This window comes from Trichechus manatus, unplaced genomic scaffold (genome assembly GCF_000243295.1).
Source record: "Trichechus manatus latirostris isolate Lorelei unplaced genomic scaffold, TriManLat1.0 scaffold00007, whole genome shotgun sequence".
NCBI classification, from domain to species: Eukaryota; Metazoa; Chordata; class Mammalia; order Sirenia; family Trichechidae; genus Trichechus; species Trichechus manatus.
The window spans coordinates 23106845-23129247 of record NW_004443943.1 but is presented as its reverse complement, the minus strand read 5'-3'; the positions used below and the strand labels follow the sequence as shown (position 1 = coordinate 23129247).

General features: G+C 42.6%; 1 protein-coding gene across 1 annotated transcript in view; it reads right to left on the bottom strand.

Annotated features, from left to right (window-relative positions):
- The window catches only part of DNTT (DNA nucleotidylexotransferase), a 39281-nt gene that overhangs the window by 5363 nt on the left and 11515 nt on the right, over positions 1-22403 (bottom strand). Inside the window, exons 2-9 of the mRNA XM_004369971.1 lie at positions 15833-16007; positions 14755-14880; positions 11877-12047; positions 10840-10911; positions 9613-9736; positions 4691-4823; positions 3456-3564; positions 2134-2379 (exon numbers count right to left, since the gene is read on the bottom strand). Of these exons, the coding sequence (XP_004370028.1) occupies positions 2134-2379; positions 3456-3564; positions 4691-4823; positions 9613-9736; positions 10840-10911; positions 11877-12047; positions 14755-14880; positions 15833-16007 (1156 nt within the window). The remainder of the gene's footprint in view (positions 1-2133; positions 2380-3455; positions 3565-4690; positions 4824-9612; positions 9737-10839; positions 10912-11876; positions 12048-14754; positions 14881-15832; positions 16008-22403) is intronic.

The window sequence follows — 22403 nt, the reverse complement described above, 5'->3', positions numbered from 1 at the left end:
GGATTGGAGCAAGATTCATTAACAACCTGTGATATGCAGATGACACAACCTTGCTTGCTGAAAGAGGACTTGAAGCACTTACTGATGAAGATCAAAGACCACAGCATTCAGTATGGATTACACCTCAACATAGAGAAAACAAAAATCCTCACAACTGGACCAATAACAGGGTTTCATTTTACTTAGATTCACAATTAATGTCCATGGAAGCAGCAGTTAAGAAATTAAATAACATATTGCATTGGGCAAATCTGCTGCAAAAGACTACTTTAAAGTGTTAAAAAAGCAAAGATATCACTTTGAGGAATAAGGTGCATCTGACCCAAGCCATGGTATTATCAATAGCCTCATATGCATACAAAAGCTGGACAATGAATAAGGAAGACCAAAGAAGAATTGGTGCATTTGAATTATGGTGTTGGTGAAGAATATTTAGTATACCATGGACTGCCAGAAGAACAAATTTGTCTTGGAACAAGTACAGCCAGGATGCTTCTTAGAAGGGAGGATGGTGAGACTTTTCTTACGTACTTTGGACATGTTATCAGGAGGGACCAGTGCCTGGAGAAGGACATCATGCTTGGTAAAGTAGAGGGTCAGCGAAAAAGAGGAAGACCCACAAGGTGATGGATTGACACAGGGGCTGCAACAATGGGCTCAAGTATAACAATGATTGTAGGCATGGCGCAGGACAAGGCAGTGTTTCGTTCTGTTGTACATAGGGTTGCTGTGAGTCGGAACCAACTTGGTGGTACCTAACAGCAACAACAACAGGCCTATATGGAAGAAGGCTTAGTGGTGCAGTGTTTAAGAGCTTGGCTGCTAATCAGAGAGTGGAGGGTTTGAACCCACCGGCCGCTCTGCAGGAGAAAGATATGGCAGTCAGCTTCCGTAAAGATTACAGCCTTAGAAACCCTATGGGGCAATTCTACTCTGTCCTATAGGGTCACTATGAATCGGGATTGACTCCACCGCCACAGGTTTAGGCGTATACGGAAAGCTGACTGAGAACTGCCCTTGTCTACCACCTGGGTGTGTGAGAAGATAGACTTTCCAACTAGAAGTCTTTTATAATAGGGAAGAGAGGAAGCCAGGGTTGTGGTAGAATCAGGGAGAAGCAGATTCTGGGTGCAGTAGCTACAGGTCTATGAAAGTTTGGGGTATTTCTTAGTACTCCACCCCAGCCCCAGAGCCCTGGGCCACCCTCCTCCCCTCCCCCAGCACTTAGCAGGGTGATGGCTGCTCACACTGTGTATGAAGAGAGGGTCATGCAGGAGATGAATGGGGACAGTGAGGGGCTGCCCTTGGCTCCTCAGACCCCTGTGGGATGAGGGACATAGTTCTGGATTCCTCAGGAGCATTTTCCTGCAGACCATTCGAGATGATGATAATGTCCTTTATTTGCAGAATAGTAATATTCATTCAGCAAATATTTATTGAATGCCTACTATGTGCTAGTTATGTTCTGTGTACTTAGAATATAACATGGCCACTGGTTAGTGGTCAGAGCTACCGTTTATCCAGCACTGACCGCGGGCCTCATGTGGTGCTGAGACCCTTGCCAAGGTTGTCTCACGTAACCCTGGCAACCCAGGGAGGGAGCTACGGTTATTGCTCTCTCTTTCCTGATGGGAAAACAGTCTTAAAGGGCATGGGGTGTGTGTCCAAGATCACCCAGCTGGTAAGAGGCACAGCAGGGACTTGTAACCAGGTCTGGACTGAGCCAAACCTGTGCTCTTAACTACCCTGCTAGTTTCTGTACTGGTGGTTTTTACACTTAAGCTGCATCAGAATCACCCTGGGAGGGCTTTTGCAAACACAGACTGGTGGGCTCCACCCACAAGAGTTCAGATTCAGTAGGTCTGAGGGATGCCCAAGGATTTCCATTTCTAACCTGTTCCCAGGTGAGGCTGATGCTGCAGGTGTGGACACCACGCCTGAGAATCACTGTTCCAGGCTAATCTGCCTCACCTGACCATACGTGGGGGCATGCCTTGATTTAGGGGTTTCTGGGCACTGCCCCTTTCCCTGTCACCCTGGCCTCACTGCCATTGTCTCTCCCCTGGGCTCAGGTAGACACAACTGATGTCTTTCAGAAAGCTAACGTGTCTGATTGATCTGTCTAGCGCTTACCCGGGAGCCGGTCCAGCCCAGCAGGGCAAAGGCGTGGCACTCATAGGGGCACATGACCAGGTCCACACGGATGGCCTTCCAGGTCTTTCCTTGCAGCTGGCTGGACTTGCCACTGTCCACCTTCTGATGATGCAATTTTAAAATCAGAAAGCATTTCTGGAAATGATCTAAAGCATCCACCTTGCTGCTAGGCTTCTTGAGCTTTTCAAATGTGGACTCAATAAGGTCACTGTATAAAAGCAGTCCCTAAAAATAAACAGGAAGACATCAGCATGGGTCTCCCATGGAGAGCGTTTGCGATTCAACATGGAGCTCCTAGCAAAAGCTCTTAGTGAAATCTTTACACATATGAGCAGAAGTGGGTATGTTTTTGTCCTTGCGTTGGGCCCACCTAGCATCATTAGGGAAGGAAGTGGTTGTATTATCCTCTCTTTGCACGAGTTAGCAATTAGAGGGGCTAACTCAAAGCCATCTAATGGCAAAGCTGCAAAGGAACCCGTCTTCTGAATCTCACACCAGGGCCCAGCTCCTTCCCACACCCACTTTAAAGCCAGCCAACCAACCCAAAACAAAAAGCCAAGCTGTTTCTGTGAATTTGCTTTGAATTAGTGTCCCTTTATATTATACTGATGAGCGGGTTTAATTGGCACAAAGAGTCGTGGCTGGAGGCACTGCCCCACTTCTGGGCAGATGACTTGCTCTCTCTAAGTAACATTTTGGGATGTTTTTTTCTCATGAGAGATTGTTACTCTGCTTGCCTTGGAGAGAGAGTGGAATAAGATTAGAGACTCATGTTGCATTTTACGTTGCCTAGTCAGAAAGTTAGCTGTCATTCTAAGATATGCCCAGCAATGCTTGTTATCATCCAATTTATCTACCCGAGGGTGAGATGTCTTCAGGGCATTGGGCAGATGTGGGGTAGAGAGAAGCAGAAACATGCAATTAACTCCTAAACCTGAGTGGTAACTGCAAGAGCAAATAATCCCCAAATAATTTTAGTTATTGGGGTGTGTTATCATGCATTTTGCAGCATTTGAGTGCTTTAATGCTTTTGCATGTCAAACACAGATGCATAGCGGCCCAGACCACTTTGGTAAGAGGGTAAGTATAAATAAACAAGACACATATTTATAACATGTACCTGGACTGAAGCAGATAAGTCTCATTGCTTGTCATGTGACATTGTATAAACTGTTGCAAATAATTATGAATTGATTAGATGTCATTACACAATTAGGAAGTAAATAGTGTGCACACTTCAACAGTGTTCATATAATGTGTGCGTGTCTAAGCATCTATTTTTTTTTTATCTTTCTTCTTACCTCCCTTTTCCACAAGTTTACCACTTTATGTAAAAGTTGTTGCTCTTCCTCCTCTGTTGATCCCGGGCTGGTAATTAAAAAATCGACATCATGCCCAATCTTCTTACCCCTGATTACAAAATAGTTATAAGATGGAAATACATTAGATTTTTAGCTCTGAATTTTTAAAAAGCACCTGTGTTTCTATGCCCTATGCTTAAGGTTTACAACACAAAATTTTAAAAAATTATCCTGTTCTTATTTTAAACTAAATAACTCTATTCCTTGCAAAATTAACTTATAACACAGGAAAAAATCCTATATACTACATATACAATTATATATATGAGGGCAAAAAATGACAAAGAAGATTATTCCTTCTACACACACACACACACACACACGCACACACACACAGAGAGAGAGAGATTGAGAGAGAGAGAAGTATGACAAAAAGCAAGCTAAGAACTATGACATCCAAAGCTGACCTCTTGAAATGATGACATAGATTAAGGGCATTTTCTTAGATTCCATCTTCTCCTCCCACTTCCTGCCTTACCTCAAACCTGGCTTGCCGGACAGCCAACAGCCACTCAGCCACCCGGTAAGAGGGTCAGAGGGAGAGTTGGAGGAGGAGGTGGGAAGGAGGGAATCCCTTTGTGAATCGGAAATTTTAATATCCAACAACTACACATTATCTCTGCTAGGAGCTCATTCATTCATTCATTGACTCAACCAACATTTCTTGAGCATCTTCTTTGTGCCACGCACCAAGCACTAAGCTGACTTGCACTGAGCACTAAGCTCTAAAACCTTAGTAGGTAAAACACACGTACAACAGATATCCATCATGATGTGTAACAAGTGATTGACAGGGGTCAAGGGAGCATGCAGGAGGGGTGCTTGACCCACCATAGAGGACGAGAAAGTCAAGAAAGGCTTTCTGGAGGAGGTGATATTTGAATTGAGTCATAGAGGGTGAGAAGCTAGCCAGGGGAAAATTTGAGGAAAGGCAGTACAACCAGAAGGGCTTGAGTAAGCAAAGTCAAAGGGGCAAGAAACAGCCTGGTGTGTGGGGGAATGACAAGTCCTTTGTGGTTGCTGAAATGAGAATGGAGGAGCAGGAAACAAGGCTGCAGAAAGAGGTCCGTGCCAGATCACAAAACGCCTTTTGTGCAATGGTCAAAAGCCAGTAGGAGACTGGACCCACTGAAGCAGTTAAAGCAGGAGAGGCAAAAGTAGTCTTCGTTATTTACCTCCGGAACCCTCCTGTCATGGTGACAAAGGCATTCGGCAGAAACGCCCACACTGCCTCTTGAACCAGCACGCTGACCGCATCTGCTTCAGCCTTGGTCACACAGCTGACAAGGTCTTCATAGTAGAGGAATCCTGAGAGGCCATTTGACAGGTCAGTGGAAAGAGTTAAATAACCAGCCCTCATTGGCTGGAAATTCTGCCCTCCAAATAGAGCTAACATGATCACAGGCATTAACATCGAACTTTGTTTCCATAGAGACAGAATAATCCATGCTGTCCATTTGGTTCATGAATTTTTCACAGTAACAATGATTCTTTGCTTTTTGACAGAGGGGCTTACAATATTCCTGATTAAGAAGGAGGCAATATTTTATATCCCTCTGGAAACCAAATGGTTCAAATCTGATTTCCCAACTGTAGAACCAGACTTCTTGATCAATAAACTGTTTTCCTATCATTTAAAAAAGATAATGCATAAGGATTTGGGATGGGAAGGCTTAAAGTTGGAAGGCAATGAATCAATTTAAAAATTAAAGTCAAGAATAGGAAGAGGATTTGTGTCTGAGTTGAGGGAGACAACATCTTAGGTGGCTTGCCTTGGTGCTTCATTGTCTGACCACCACAGATAAATGAAAACTGGGACAGAGTCATTATGATGAAGAGCTAATGACTTGGCTATTCCCACAGACCTATGGAGGGTGTGTTGGAGGTGAGAGGAAAGGAGATGGGGGGGGGTCATATCTCCAAGAATTGGGATGAAGAATTGGAAGAGAGGTGAGCAGGGATGTGGGGACATTCATAGGGCCTTAGGGACAGTTTAGGATTTTCAAGGAAGAGTCACAGGGCCCTATCCTTCAATATGAGCCACTGCTCTTAGCTAGGATCCCCAAGAAAGTGTCATTCAAACTCTGCTTAAATCTTTCTAACAAATGGGGACTCTGATATCTCTGGAGGCAGCCCATTTCCTAATTGTAAACTCTGTTTGGGCAGTTCTTTCTTTTGAGGAGCTTAAGTCTACTTCCTCAGAGTTGCATCCATCACTGACCCTGGTTCAGGTCTCCGGAATGACACAGAGCAAATCTATTGGTCCTTCCTCTCCTACCACCAGGATCCTGGGAGCGAGGGGATTCAGGGGACAGGGAAGCCCTTTGGCTTGAACACCATGTTCACAAGTTTTCAAATTCAAAGTTCCCATGCCATCTCTAAGTTAGGATAGTTGCAGAAATGTGTTGGCAAGACCAAGAGAAGATGTTCATACATCTATAAACTTGTGTCCAATACCAAACCACAAGACTTGTAGAACACCTTTTTTCTTTTTATAAATCCTAAAACTTTCTACTTTCTTTTTCTTGTATAAATCAATTTTTATTGCAACATGACCATTTTTGTAATGCTGAAATTTTGATATAAAAAGCAATGTTTCGTTAAGCTCTTTTTACATAAAAATTGCCATCATGACTGATATTCAAAGTGCAACTCATTTGGCAGCAATCAAACATATTCAGTGATGTATGTGTAGTTATAGAAACAAAAGGCATGGTTGTCAACTATTTCTTTAAGAAGATATCAGAAATGAATAGAGAGGTCCTATAATAATTTGTTGACACCGTGAAAACAACTTAATTGGCATTCTTTTTTGGTATGGGGGTTTAACTTTTTATGAGAAACTTATCACACTGCATAATGTTATATGTATGCTGCTATATATCAAAAATTGACTTTTCAAGACCAATATGGCATGATCAATGCTCAAGCCTCATGAAGCTACAATCCAGCGCAATTATAAGTCATACTGAATCAACTTTTCCATCCAGTCTGTGGATCATACTTCCAATGTGTTCAATTAGCTTACCTTTTGCTGTATTCTAAGCTATTCCCATTGACAATTCCATTAATTGTAGTCCTGCTACAACGGATGCATACAGCCAGTTTTTTGGACTATAATAAGTATGATGGTGTCTTAGGTTGGGTTCTCTAGAGAAGCAAAACCAGTAAAGCGTACGTATATATAGAGAGAGTGATTTGTCTCAAGGAAATGGATTACACAGTTGTAAAGGCTGGCAAGTCCCAAGTCCATGGGTCAGGTGTCAGGCTGGAGGCTTCTCCTGACTCATGTGGCTGCAGAGACTGACAAACCCAAGAATGGCAGGTCAGACAGCAGGCTACTGGCTCATGGGCTGTAGAGGCTAAAGAGTCCCAAGGTCAGCAAGCAGTACAGCAGGACACTTACTCAAATCCAAAGAACTGGAGGTCAGATGATGATGAGCCAGATGCAGGATCCACAGCAAGCAAGCAAGCTTTGCCAGAACGTCCATATATATCTATTGGATGCAGGCCACACCCCTGAGGAAACTCCCCTTACAACTGATTGGCTGATAACATCAGATCACATCATGGAGGATGACTATATCATCACATAACTGCCAAATTACATCATTACATAACTGCCAAACCACTGAGAATCAAGGCCCAGCCAAGCAGACACACAACATTAACCATCACAGATGGGAAAATATCCCTTGAGTTCTACATAAAACTAACCCCATTAAAAGGTCTGGTAGCAATCACTGACTGCTTACATGAATGACACCTACTTCATTCACTGGGTTGGGAGAGCACAGTAGGATGGGAAAAATCCAGTTTACAAAGCTGGGGAAGTGGGAGCTCCTTAGATCCTGAGAGCACCTGATGTCATCTAATAAGGGTTTTCATCTAAGCGAAACACTATACTGCCTCCCAATTTCTAAGTATTGAGAGTCCTTACTCTGATTCTAAACCATTTACTTGATACTTACATTTAATACTTATGTAAATCTATTTTTAATGGCATCTCTAAAGTTAGTATAAGTCATGCTTATTAATTGTGCAGTTTCAGAGCCCATAATGTAAACACTGGGTCTTTTTTTCTTATACTCTTTTGTTTCCTATGTGGCACAGTATGAAGCTTATTAACAATCTTTCACAGGTTAGCATCTTTACAAAAGATGAGTAGGGGTCTTCTATAATATCACTGATGTGACTCACCAAGTTGATTTGCTTCCTCTATAGTTGCTTGATTTGGGGATCATTTAAACAGCAAATAGCTGTTTTCTTTCTTTCTGGTTTCCTCTTGTAGGAGATTCCCTTATTTTCATATCATTAAAAAGTTTGGTGACTTTATCAATTCCTGTAACTCCAGAAGCCATAGTTCTCAGGACTGTGACTGCAATTCTCTTTTGAATTACAATTGTATTGTAAAGCAACCATTTATGTACACCAGAGTTCACAGCAGCATTACTCACAATGGATCATTTCACTTAACATCATAATCTATGTCATAGCATGTATCAGAACTTCATTCTTTTTTATGACTGAGTAATATTCCATTAAGGAGTCCCGATGGCACAATGGTTAACTACTTGGTTGCTAACTGAAAGGTTGGTGGTTCAAACCCATCCAGCAGCTCAGTGGGAAAAAGACCCGGCAATCTGCTTCCATAAAGATTACTGTCAAGAAAACTCTGTGGGGCAGTTCTACTCTGTCATGTGGGGTCACTATGCTTTAGAATCCACTCGAGAGCACTGAGCAACAACAACAATATTGAATTGTATGGACATATCATATTTTGTTTATCTATTCATGTGTTGATGGACATTTGGTTTGTGTGATGGTTAAGGTTATGTGTCAACTTGCCTAGGCCATGATTCTCAGTGGTTTGGCAGATATTATGTAATCATCCTCCATTTTGTGATCTGATATGAGCAGCCAATCAGTTAAAAGGCCAATCAGTTGAAAGCCAATCAGTTTCCTTGGGAATGTGGCCCGCATCCAGAATATATGGATGTTCTGGCAAAGCTCTCTCTGAATCCTTCATCTGACTTGCCATCATCTGACCTTTGGTTCTTGGGAAGTGAGCCAGCAGCCTGCCATCTGACCTGTCAATTTTGGGTTCATCAGCCCTTACAACCATGTGAGTCAGGAAAAGCCTCCAGCCTGATGCCTGACTCATGGATTTTGGGACTTGCCAGCCTCCACAACTACATGAGCCATCTCCTTGAACTAAATCTCTCGCTCTGTATTTACATATATACATTTCACTGGTTTTGCTCCTCTAGAGAACCCAACCTAAGACAGATTATTTTTACCTTTGGCTATTGTGAATAATACTGTAACGAACATTGGTGTACATCTTCATTTTAAAAAAATATACTAGGACCCTGAAAAAATAGAAATGACCTTCAACTCTAAGGGGTCCTCCAGAGCTTCAGGTGGGTGAGCACAGGCTTCTCTTCTCAGGCTAAAAAGTCCTGGTCAGGTAGGCCAACCCCATGCCTAGATTTCAGCATTCACTTTATATTTTCCTGGTGTTCTACAGTCTCTAAAGCATATTGACATTTGTGCCAAGCAACAACTCTAGTTTGTTCGAGTATTCTTTATTCTTCAGTCCTCCATGCTGACTTTCTGTCCTTGACTCACACCCATGTCTCTTACCAAAGGAGACAGCTGGGACCAAACATCTAGAAGAATCATTCACTAAGAACCAGATCAGCAGCACAACCTAATATGGCATCTGGATAAAGGAGTAATGACATCACCACCCACCAGAGCACCTTTGCTCTGTGCAGGCATGGTACTAAGGAATTTGCCTACAGTATCTGATTTATTCCTCAATATAATCTCCCTTTCATAGATGAGGAAACTAAGGCTCAAAGACTTTAACTTGCTCACAGTCACACTACTAGAAAGTGCTGGAGGCTGGACTTGAATCCAGGTCTGCCAGATTCTGAAAGCTTATGCTTTTAACCACAAGCATCAAAGAAAGCAAAAGAGGTATCCCAGCTCACCCAGATTTGAGTGAAAGTACAGGTGACTTTTCAGATCTCTGCCACAACCTGGCCAGCCCATAGTAACCACATGAGATTTTTCAGGAAAGACAATTTACCTGCTTCCTGCATTTGTGTAAATTTCAGGGTTTTGTCTGTCCTTATTTTACTCAGAGTTTTGAAACCCATCCTGAACCATTTCTCAGATGTCTTTAATCCCACTCCAAATACAGAAGTGAAGAGCTAAAATGGAGGAAAAGATATGCCATTAGTTTCTAAAATAATCATTATGTCAATGAAGTGGTACATTTTAAGGTCTCAAGCAGTTCAGAAAGTGCGTAAGTAAACCTCTGACCCAATTTCTCCTGAATAGGACGTGTAGATGGGTGATAGTAATTTATTGGAGACAATTTTGTTTCAAGGTCCTTTCCTGACACATAGCATTACTAAATGAAACAGTTGAGGAAGCAGGTTCTGGCATAATCTGATCGTGGGATTGCCTGTATTGTCAATAAGTGATGACAGCTATCCCTGCTGGGCACATCCCTTTGCAAGAGTCTCTTACACACAAGCGTGCTATGCATATTTACTCTCACATGTTACAGAGGAAAGCTCATGTAATATAAGTTCTCCATCATCATATAGCTGGCAACTGACAGACCAAAAAAAAAACCAAACTCTTTGCCATCAAGTTGATTCCAACTCAAAGTGACCCTATAGGACAGAGTAGAACTGCCCCATAGGGTTTCCCAGGAGCTGTTGGTGGATTCAAACTGCCAACCTTTTGGTTAGCAGTCAAGCTCTTAACCACTACACCACCAGGGCTCCACAAGTAACAGAACCTGGACTCTAACCTTGGTCTGTCTGTACTCCAAGCCTGGGCGCCTACCCATGACCATATTTTAGGCTTATGCATAACACTTCTGATCCAAGGCTCAGGGTTGCGGGATGGGGCTCAGAAGCCAAAAGCTGTCTTGGTTGAAGGAATGAGCTGGGCGTGTGGGAGGGCTTTGCAGAGGTTGCTGCCACCTGCAACTCTAAGGTAGGGAAAATTGGGAGGTAACAAATCCGGCTTCAAGTAGAAGAGGATGCAGTGAAGAGCTTTCCAGACACAGGTTTGCTTTTTATGAGCAGGCTTGGCCTGTCCCCATGGTCCTTGTGTCTCCATGATATTTGTACCCAAGGGTAACAGACTCCTGGAAAGTAAGATGATTTGTATCTCCAGGTAGCATGGCAATAAGCTAGGGCACCCATATTCATTTAGCCACCTGCTGCCTAGACCACCCGGAATAAGTTATATGATGAACTGAAAAGCCATCTTAGATAAATATACTAAAATCACTTACTTTGAAGCATTTATATCGTTCATCATTTAGCACAGCTTTAACTTCAGAACTTTCTCCATCTTCAATAATATCCTTTGTGGATAGTTGAAAAATATTTTAAATTAGTGATGGTAGACAATCAGTCTGAGACTCTCAAATTCACAGATCTGGTAGCTTGATTTTTCATGAAACACACCCCCATTCAAGCAGGATGTTTTTCTAGCCATTCAGAGAACACAAGACGTTTCCATCTAATTCTGAAAATTCAAGCTTCATATATCTAAGTACCCTTTTACAATGCTCGGGGACAAAGATGCTGTAGGAATTGGGTCCAAATCTACAGAATACCAAGCCAAAATAATCACTGACGATTGTATGTTTAAATATTTGTGATAATTTTCTTTTCAATGGATATGAACTTGCTAAAACAAGAGGGCTTTTTATTTGAGCAGGATAATTTTGGACCCACCAGGAAGCTAATCCAAGTTCAAGCGCTTATAATGGCTAGCTCAGAGCCACCCCCTTCTAAGTAGAGTTGGAACGGTTTTCCTTGAATAATTTACCTTTTAGTTGACTATCCGGAAACTTACTATTGGATAGGCCTTGCTGAGGGGATCTTTAAACAGCAGCTCCACAGCATGTCATATCTGTCACTGTTCTGGAGGGTGACGTCCCCTGAGTGGAGCTAGGGCCCTATGCACAGACTGTTTGACGTCAGACTGTTCCCCATCTGTTGAGATTTTAGGTCATTTGGGTCTTTCATCGTGATTAGTAATAATATGTGAGAGTTCTTTTTCCACTAACTGACCCCACAGACTCTATCTGTGATCATACTAGGTGTGGATTATACAAATATGTGCACTCACACACATATCTCTATATCTCTATCTCTACCCATACATACGCATGTCTAGATAAAGGAAAAGAAGTCACGAATACCGCATCTAAGTAGTTGATGGGAAAATCTATTAGATGCATCTCTCCCTCTCTCTCTCAGTATCAATTTTAGCTTATGAAAGAAATCATAGGAGGTGGGACAAATCACATTTCACCCTTACCTCTATGACACACTTTGTCCTGTCCACCAGGCAGGGAATTCCTTCTGTGTCCTTCATACTGATAATTGTGAACGGAAGAGATTTCAGCACAGAAGCCGCTCTCATAAATACCACATAAGACCCTTCATTTTCTCTAAACTCACAATTTTCAGCCAGTATCTCAAAGGCATCCTGAGGAATAAAATCAAGTGAGCAAAATATGGTCTATTTTCTATCATCTCCCAAGTCAGGACTCACTCATAAATGCCTTCTTGCTCTCCTTTAAGTATTGGTGCTGCCAGACTGTCTCCTTAAAGGTCAGGACTGGGTCGCCCATGGCTTTGTGTCTGGAGCAAAGGGCCACCTAGTTAATGTTTGCTGGTTCAGGTGGAGTTGAACTGGAAAAACAGGCGCCAGAGTTAGAGTTTGCTGCCATTAGATATTCCAGAAGGGGTCCTGGTGACACTCTGGTTAAGCGATCTGCTGCTAACCGAAAGGTCCACAGTTCGAACCCACCAGCCTCTTTGTGAGAGAAAAGACTTGGTGACTCCCGTAAAGATTACAACTTGGGAAACCCTCTGGGGCAGTTCTACTCTGTCACAATGTGTTGCTAACAGTGAGAATCCGTTGACTGCACACAACAATAACAGATATTTAAGAATATCAAAAAGTGATCTTGTACTCACCACACCCTAAAACTCAATACTTGCTTGCTGTCTTCCCCACCACTCTGTGGCTAGAATTCTGTCTTAATGACTAGACATCCCTATCTCTTAGCAAATGCACAAAACACAGCACTTAACATGGGCTTGCTGAGTGAATGGATATAATCTTAGGTCAAATGTCCCAAGGCCAGGGTTATTTAAGGTGGGGCATGTTTACATTTCCAGCAAAGGGGAAAGTAACCGCACTTGTGTGACTTCAAGCTGATCATGCCTAATAGCTGTAGTTTCCTTGCAGAAGTGGGGCTGGAAGTCTAGAAATGAGAAGCTTTGCATTTAGTGCAAAAAACCTGGTGCTGTCAAGTCGATTCCGACTGGTAGGGACCCCACAGGGCAGAGCAGAACTCTCTCAGAGCGTTTCCAAAGCTGTAATGTTTACTGGAGCAGACTGCCACATCTTTTTCCCTCCAAGTGGCCCTTAGGGGGTTTGAACTGTTGATCTTTCCTTTAGCTGCTGAGGGCTTAAACCACTGTATGTTTTATCCTGCTGACTATTGACTCTAGGCTAGAAGACAAGCAGTTGTGGGCTTATTAGGGTCATTTAAACAGAGTTGCCAAACTTCACAGGTGGATAAGGCTTTAGAGAGGATCTAGCTGGTGGTGTAACAGTTAAGTGCTCAGCTGCTAACTGGAAGGTTGGTGGTTCAAACCCACCCAATGGCTTTCTGGGACAAAGTTCTTGCTGGCGATGTATAAGAAAACCCTATAGGGCAGTTCTAGTCTGTCAGATGGGATCACTATGAGTTGAAAATGACTCCACAGAACCTAACTGCAACAAGCTAATTTCTTATTGAAGAGATGAAGAAACTGAGGCTGAGAGAGCAAGACTGACTTGCCTGATCTAGTTTATTAGGCTGAGGTTAGAGTTCAGGTCTGCTGACTCTTCTCTGTTTTTCGGTTTCCCAAAAAAGGCTGCCTATGCATTATTGCTACTTTTACGTAATTTGCTCTTACTATGTGCTTAACCTAAGGAAGACCAAAGAAGAATTGATGCCTTTGAATTATGTTGGCCAAGAATATTGAATGTACCACGGACTGCCAGAAGAACAAACAAATCTGTCTTGGAACAATTACAGCCAGCATGCTCCTTAGAAGCAAGGATGGTGAGACTTCGTCTCAAGTACTTTGGACATGTTATCAGGAGGGACCAGTCCCTGGAGAAGGACATCATGCTTGGTAAAGTAGATGGTCATCAAAAAAGAGGAAGACCCTCAACGAGAAGGATTGACACAGTGGCTAAATGGGCTCAAGCATAGCAACTATTTGTGAGATAGCGCAGGACCAGGCAGTGTTTTGTTTTGTTGGACATGGGGTCACTGTGTGTCAGAATAGAGTCAGCAACACCTAACAACAACAACACGTATTGGACTAATAAGAGTATTTGGTTTTCCAGAATATTTGCCTTTGAGAAGTGTTGTACCCATTACCAATGCTCAATCAATATTAATAGTAATTTACTGTCTCTAAAGAATATAATCCAGACCAGGGACACAATAGGTGGTCCTGGATAGAAAGGGAGAAAAATGTAAAACAAAACTCAAATTCTTAAGAAAGATCAGATTTAAACTAGATCGGTAGAGACTAGAGGAACCCTGAGACTATCGCCGTAAGATACGCTTTGAACTACGTACTGAAACCACACCCGGAGGTCACCTTTCAACTAAATAACAGATTGGTGCATAAATAAACAATATCACCTGTGAGTACTGTGCTTCTTTCACAAATTATCTATATGAGACCAAACGGTCAACATTTACCCTAAAGCAAAGACGAGAAAGTAAAGGGGGCAGGCAGGGAAGCTAGATTTATAGAAATGGAACAACCAGAGTGGAAATAACGAGAAAGTGGAGACATTGTAAAAAATGTAACTAATGTCACTGAATAATGTTTATAAAAATTATTAAATGGGAACCTGATTTGCTGTGTAAAAATTCACCAAAAACACATTAAAATATAATAAAATTAAAAAAAGAATATAATCCAAATGTATTTCTCCATTTCCATGAAAGAAGGGGACCTATTCTTGACAGCAAGGAGCACCAGAGATCAGGATAGGTGCGTGGGTGAGTGTGTGTGGGGAAAACTTCCCCAAATTTAATTTAATTTAATTTGTAGATAAATAGAAAGAAGCTGCAAGCCATTCATTTGCTCTGGGTGTTGCTGCAAAGTCCCATTACCGTGAATATGTGGTTATGGTTGTTTAAAGTGGTTCTTCTCTGACACGCATATTGTGAGATCTTTACGGCAGGTGGCGGAGTCTTCTGAGGACTTGGACTGAGGCTGGCTGAATAGTCTTCTGTCACCTAAACAAATGCATAAGCACTCATTTTTAAATAATAATTATTAATAACAACAGATATGGATAAAGAAAAATATTGGAGGCAATGATGGCAGTTGTCTTTGGAAGGAGAATAAAATTACGGGGACACTCAAATGTTATGTTATTTATATCACTAAATGTGTGAATTTGCTATAACTAACGTGTATTATTTTTGCAATCAGAAATAAAAACGTGAAAGAGAGCCATCAATTAAATATCATTTTTATTTTCTGTGAATTTATATAGTTACGGTCCGAACCCTCTTCCTTCCTGAGGTTCCAGCACTATAGGTCAAGGATTTAGAATTAAGAGATTAATATTCTTTTTTTTTCTTTCTGAATTATCGTAATAAGAAAAAGAAATAGGAATCTTCTTTTCCTGCTGCCAGAACATCAAAACTTGGGTATTTTGAAATACTTGTGTGTAAACCTTATAGCCACCATTACTCAGCGCCTTCTGTATACTAGGCACAGTGTTAAATGCTTTACAGGTGTGTCTTTCTAATTCTCATAGCTGTCTTAGGCAGTAGGCACTATTGTTATCTCATAATACAGAAGAGAAAACTGAAGCTCAGAAAAACTAAGTGATTAGCCCGAGGTCACACTGAGATTGAGCAGAGAATCTGGGGTTTAACCCAGGTCTGTGTGATTCTGGGAGTCCCTGGATGGTGCCAACAATTAATGCTCTCAGCTACTAACCAAAGGGTTGGAGGTTTGAGGTCCACATAAAGGCACTTCAGAAGGAAGCCCTGGCAATCTAATTCCAAAAAATCAACCATTGAAAACCTTGTGGAGCACGGTTCTACTCTGACACACATAGGGTCACCGTGAGTCAGAATCGATTCAGAGGCGGTTGGTTTCTACTGGTGTGATTCTAAAGCCAGTGTTCTTAACCACCAAGCAAAGGGCAATGACAATCACAACCATGACACTTACAACAAGCTGGTGTTTTCCTGTTATCTCCACTGGTTTTCCTGCTCCTATGCATTCTATCAGCCAGGAGACATCGAGGAGTTCTAGCTGTGAGCTGGCTTTTATTTTCTGTACCTGAAGCCAGTCCAGAACATCAGAAGCAGAGTTGTTTTCTGCCACAATGTGGGTGACGGAATCACTGCAAAGTGCAAGACAAAGTTACCAGCTGAAAGGGCTTTCAAAATCAGAAACAACTCCTTTTTCCTCAAGGTGTTCAGAATGTTCCATTTGATGCAGAAAGACACACAGTAGACCTTGGCATGGGCTTGATGAATTTAGGCCTACATTCAAGGGAGTCCTTTCTCTTTACTGTAATTAGTGCAGAACAAGTGGGCTTTGTTCCAAGTTAGATGTAAGACGAATTAAGGAAGCATTAGCAAGACTGCAGTGTCAAGGCAAAACCAAGTTCCAGAGACGATGGAAGATGACATTGTTCTTAAAACAGCCCCTAGGTTCCCAGACAGAGCTGGAGAAAGATGTAGAACAAAATTCTAACTCACCAAAAAAAAAAAAAAAGACTAGACTTACTGTTCTGACAGAGACTGGAAAAACCCTGAGAGTATGGCCCCCAGACACCCTTATAGCTCAGTAATGAAGTCACTCCTAAGGTTCACGCTTCAGCCAAAGATTAGATAGGCCCATAAAACAAAACAAGATTAAATAGGCACACCAGCTCAGGGGAAGGATGCGAAGGCAGGAGGGGACAGGAAAGCTGGTAATAGGGAACCCAAGGTTGAGAGGGGAGAATGTTGACATGTCATGGGGTTGGTAACCAATATCACAAAACATTATGCATATTAGTTGTTTAATGAGAAACTAGTTTGCTCTATAAACCTGCATTTAAAATACAATTAAAAAAAAGAAAACTAAAGTTCCTATTCCACAGAATTGTTGTGACGAATAAATGAGAACAACAACAACAACAGAAATAGCCCCTAGGTGGTACAAATGGTTAATGTGCTCAGCTGCCAACCAAAAGGTTGGAGGTTCGAGTCCACCAAGAGGTGCCTGGGAAGAAAAGCCTGGCAATCTACTTCCAAAAAATCAGCCATTGAAAATTCTATGGAGCACATGTCTACTCGGACAAACATGGGATCACCATGAGTCGGAATCAACTCAGTGACAACTGGTTCTGGTTTCTGATTTAGCCGTCTACGTGTGGTTTTCGTGGGCTATTTTATTTTTATTTGTAGAGGGCTTTCATCCAGTGTCTTTCAAACTTATTTAATTGTGCCTCACAGTTAGAAATAACACTTTATATCATGACCCAAAATAGAGATAGGTATAGATATAGATTTGCTTGAAGCATTCCACTAAATTGATCTGCGACTTTTGGGAAATATTGCTTTACATTTAGTTTGGAGCACAACCCTGTGATGTAAGATGGGCAGGGATCTTTTCCTTACCAACAACTGAGCACTTACCATGATTTAGGCACCATCCAAGTACAGTACGTACATCATCTTATTTAATGCTCACATAGCTCTTCAAGTGTTATATTATTTCTACTTCAAAAAATGAGGAAACTGAGGAACGAAGAGGTTTAGTGACATCCTAAAGGTCACACAGTTGGTAAATAACATTAACCCTTTTGATTATCTTTTCTGGGTTAAGTATGCTATTTCTAGTTTTTAACAGACCTCTAATGTCAGCATCATATTGTCCCCATTTATCAGAGGAGGAAACTGAGACCTCAGAGAGGTAAATCACACCAGCTAGAAATTAGCCTGGGTGGAAATACAACCTAAAAAGTGTGATGTCTAGTCTAGGGCTCTTTTTTTTATGTTACACAGGCTAACCTGAATAGTTCCATGTGAACTGTGGAAGAACGTTTAACAAGAAATGGAAGGGCAGGCCCATTGGCCCAGCCCCAGAAGATGGTGGCCAACTAATTATCAATTTTGAAGTAGTGCCCAGGGGAACATTTGTTGGTCCAGATGTGTGAAGATAGCATGTATAGACAGCGTGTGGCTACCTGAGCAGATGGAATTGGGGCAATGAAGTGGTGCAGGTGCCAGTGATGAGGAAGATGAAGCCACTTCAGGCTGCCCTGGTATCTCTCAGAAACTGTGGGGGAATAGTAATGGAGGGGCCCAGCTGTGTGGGTAATTCAGAGGAGGCTTCCCGGTAGAGGAGCCTATCCAGCGGGGTTTTATGGAGGAGAGGCCACTGATGGGACATTTTCCTTCTCTATAAAATAAGATTAGAGCCAATGATTTTTCAGGCCCTTTCAGTATGAAGAGGCTATAAATCCAGGAAATAGCAAAAGCAAACAGCACACCCACACATCCAAGAGAAAAGATAGAATTATTTCTCTTCCCCTTCCTTGACTTCCTCTTTCTCCCCCATTTTCTGATTGACTGTGATTCATCAGGGTTTTTTTTGCCCTTGGTTCTGTGCAAAGGTGGTGGTGGTGGGGGCGGGGGCGGGGGTGGCTGGGATCCAAGGAAGAAAAAGAACGGTTCTGGGCATTGGTATCTTACTTGAAATACATGGTTAATGATGTGAGCCATGCCAAGACATGATGTAAACAAGATCTGCAGATGGTGTTCAGGGAAGGAAAAGAGCTGGTGTGAGCTGGGAGAGGCAGAGGGCTTCGTGGTCGAGCTGGAACTTTTGTCTGGTCTTGGTGGATGGTGTCTTAGATTCTTAGGGCTGCCTAACAAGTCAGTTCTGACTCATAGAGATCCTGTGTATAACAGAATGAAAATTGTTACTATGTTTGAACCCATGTTGCAGCCACTGTGTCAATCTGTCTTCGTTGGGAGTCTTCCTCTTTTTCGCTGACCCTCTATTTTAGCTCTGGAAGCTACAAGTTTAAATTCAGGGCATCAGCAGGGTGTTCTCATGCCTGTATATGCACTTGTGCTCTCTCTGTTTCTCTCTCTGTCAGCTCTAGGGAAAGATCCTTCCTTATGTCAGCTTCTGTAGCCCAGGCATTTCTTGGCATTCCTTGGCTTATAGATGGATCCTCACATGGTGTGTTCCCCCTGTGTGACTCTGTTTCCATATCTGTTCTCCTCTTTATAAAACATAGGATTAGGATTAGGTCCCATTCTACTCCAGTAAGACCTTGTTAACTAATAACATCTGCAAAGAAAAACCCTATTTCCCCAAACAAGGTCACATTCACTGGTGCAGTGGTTAGGGCTTCAACATATCTTTTTTGGGGACACAATTCAATCCATAATAGATGGATAAGAATAAGGTACCTGGAAGGCAGAACTTTGGGTCCTACTGGAAGAAAAAGTTCAGCAGCCCGAGTGAAGATAGTATGTTTAGAGGACGGCAAAGAGAATAGCCTGGGTTGAACAGCTAATGTTGCAAAATAGTTGTAAAATAGTTGTAAATAGTAAATGAGGCTGAGTTGGTAGGTACAAAGATATTACAGAGGATCTTAGAAGCCTCGTTGAGGAGGTTGGATCTTATTTTCTGGGCATTGTGGAGACAGTGAAGGCTTTTGTGAGCGGAACAGTGATCACATTAAAGTATTATTTAAAAAGATTAATCTAGTGCATTTGCTGATTTGGAGGGGAGAACTATGGGTTGGGGGTGGGGAATAGGAGAGCAGGTTAAGAGGATGAAATAATGGTCCAAGTATGAGATAATTTTACCCCAGTCTGGTTCCTGTGGAACTAGAAAGGAATGCAAAGGGGAAATATGATGGACATATGGCATCAGTTCTCCTATAAGGGGTGGAGCATAGAGTCAAATATCACTCCAGCATATCTATCATTGCATCTGGCAGAAATAGGGATTTAAGATATTGATTTATTTGCGTAAAGGAGTGCCAGTTGCTGTTCAGTCAGTTCTGATTCATGGTGAGCCCATGTATGTCAGAGTAAAGCTGTGCTCCAGAGTTTTCAATGGCTCAATTTTTTGGAAGTAGCTTGCCAGGCCTTTCTTCCATGGCACCTTTGGGTAGACTTGAACTGCCAAACTTTCTGTTAGCAGATGAGCCTGTTAACCATTTGCACCATCCAAGGACTCCAGGGGAAGGGATAGGGTAGTAGAATTGAAGTTTCTTTCAGGCATGCCGAGGTTGGCAGGAGATCCAGATGAAAATATTCAACTGGCAGTTGGGGATCTGAGGCTGGATCTAGGAGAAAGGTCCGGGCTGGAGGTCAGAGCTGAGACCATCCAGTGGAAAAGCTAGCAAGATGTGCAGTACGTCCAAGTAGAAACATGTGGTGATAAAACCACATTTTTCAAGGGTTAAGAGAACATGAATAACTGCTTTCCCAGCTGCTAACTGAAAGGTTGGTGGTTCAAATCCATCTAGTGACTCCACAGGAGAAAGGCCTGCAGATCTACTTCTGTAAAGATTACAGCCAAGAAAACCCTATGGAGCAGTTCTACTCTGAAACACATGGGTCACCAAAAGGGGTTGTTTATGGCAAGACTTTAAGAAGACAACACAAGAATTAATAGTGTTCTTCCGGCAAAATGGCACTCTAGGCAGAAGCACCACGCTGTCCGTCCACAGCAAAGATCTGAAAAACTAAGCTGAACAGAGAAAACAACAATCCTGAAACCCTAAAACATCAAATGAAGAGATAAAGAACTCAGCCAAGTACCAAATGGAGTGAGAAAACTGACAGAGAATGGAGAGTGAGGAGAGATTCATGCAGAGGTCTCCTACCAGCTAACGCAGCACGGATCCACCATCTTGGACTCCTATCGGAGGGAGACAAAACAACCGGTAATTTGCGATATATGCTTTCCCACCCCTCACCCTTCTTCACCCCCACTCGGCCTCCTCTGCTTCCCGCGGCCACAGTCTCTTGTCCGGGAAACACTGGCTGCCTGGATTCCACACACCCGAACGGGCCGGCTCTCCGAGTGCCATTTGTTGGCTGCTGGTGTTGCTCTTTCCCCACTTCTTTTGATTTCTTCCTTACCTCTCACCACCTCCACCTCCTTACGCTCAAATACCTGGCTCTGTGCACCATCTTTGCTTCTTCCTGAGGGGCTGCAGAGCTCCGGTAATTTGTGATATACGCTTTCCCATTCCCTACTGTTCTTCACCCCCACTTGGCCCCCTCTGCTTCCTGCGGACACAGTCTCTTGTCCGAGAAACACTGGCTGCTTGGATTCCACCAGTCCTCACTAGCTGGCGCTCTGAGTGCCATTTGTTGGCTGCTGGTGTTGCTTTTTTTTCTACTTCTTTTCATTTCTTCCTTACCTCTCACCACCTCCCCCTCCTTTCGCTCAAATACCAGGCTCCATGCGCCATCTTTGCTTCTTCCTGAGGAGCTGTGGAGCTCTGTTCAAGTGTGGAGCTGCTTCCCAGTCTGGGCTGCCACGCTGGTGGGATCCCAGGGCTTTTGTTCATTTGTTTGTTTTGAATAGTTTGTTTGTTTTCTTTTCCTTTTCTTGAGTTGGGAGCCCTTTCTGGCCAGGCAGTGCTGCTTGGAAAGGAGACTACTCCCTCGGCTTGCACAGACGTCCAGAGGGATCCCTGAGGACATTTCTTTTCTCATTGGTTTTTTTTTTTTTTTTCTGTTTTTTTGGGGGGATTTTCTTGTTCTTTTTTTAAATTTGTTTTGTTCTCTTTTCCCTCTTTTTCCCTTTTTGTCTTTCTTCATTACTCAGTTTCTCGTCTCTCTATATCTTCCTTCTCTTTCTGTTCCCTGAATACCTGGCGTCGTATACCTCTACGCCTTCTAACCAGGCTGTACTGCAACACCTGAGAGCGACTTCTGCAGACCTCATAGCTGCACCAGTGGGATCCCTGGGAACTTTGCTCTTCTTTAACCTTTCCGATTTTTATTTATTCATTCTTTTCTTTTCTTTTCTTCCTCTTCCCCCTTCTGTTTTTCTCCATTTCATAGTCTCTCATCTCTCCAATCCAATGGCAAGCTCCCCTAGAATACTTTTTTGTTTGTTTGCATGTTTTTGGCTCCTGTTCCTCTCTCCTCTCTCCCACATCCATCTTAGCTCCACACATAACAATCTCCCCACTACATCCTGCCTACCTTCACTGTGCACTTCACATCACACCACCAAGCAGCACGGGCACAGCCTACTGGAACCTGCCCTGCACTGATTACCTACTCACCCTGGTGGTTGTAGTAAGTGCCACAAACAAGCCGTCTCAGTAACTCCTCTTCAGCTAGACCTGCCCTGCGGTACCATATCAGAGTGACTTACCCTGCCAATTAGAGAAGGAGGCAAAAAGTATTGTGCCCACAGACGAGCAGACAACAAAGAACACACAGTCCACCTGCTCAGACATAGTCAAATTTTTTTTTTAAAAAAGGGATGAAACAAACAAATCTACAATCAATAAACTAGAAAAATAACTACTGAATGCCCCGAAGACAGCAGACCATATCAAAACATTTACAAAAACAGGACAGGATGGTTCCAGTAGGTGTCAAAAATAAAACACCAGATGACTTTTCAGTGGAATAAAATGCACTAGAACTACCTGATAGGGAATTCAAATCTCTAATACTCAGAATTCTCCAAGAGCTGAGGCAACAAGCTGACAAACATGAGGAAAAAATAGACAAATTCATAGAAAATACAG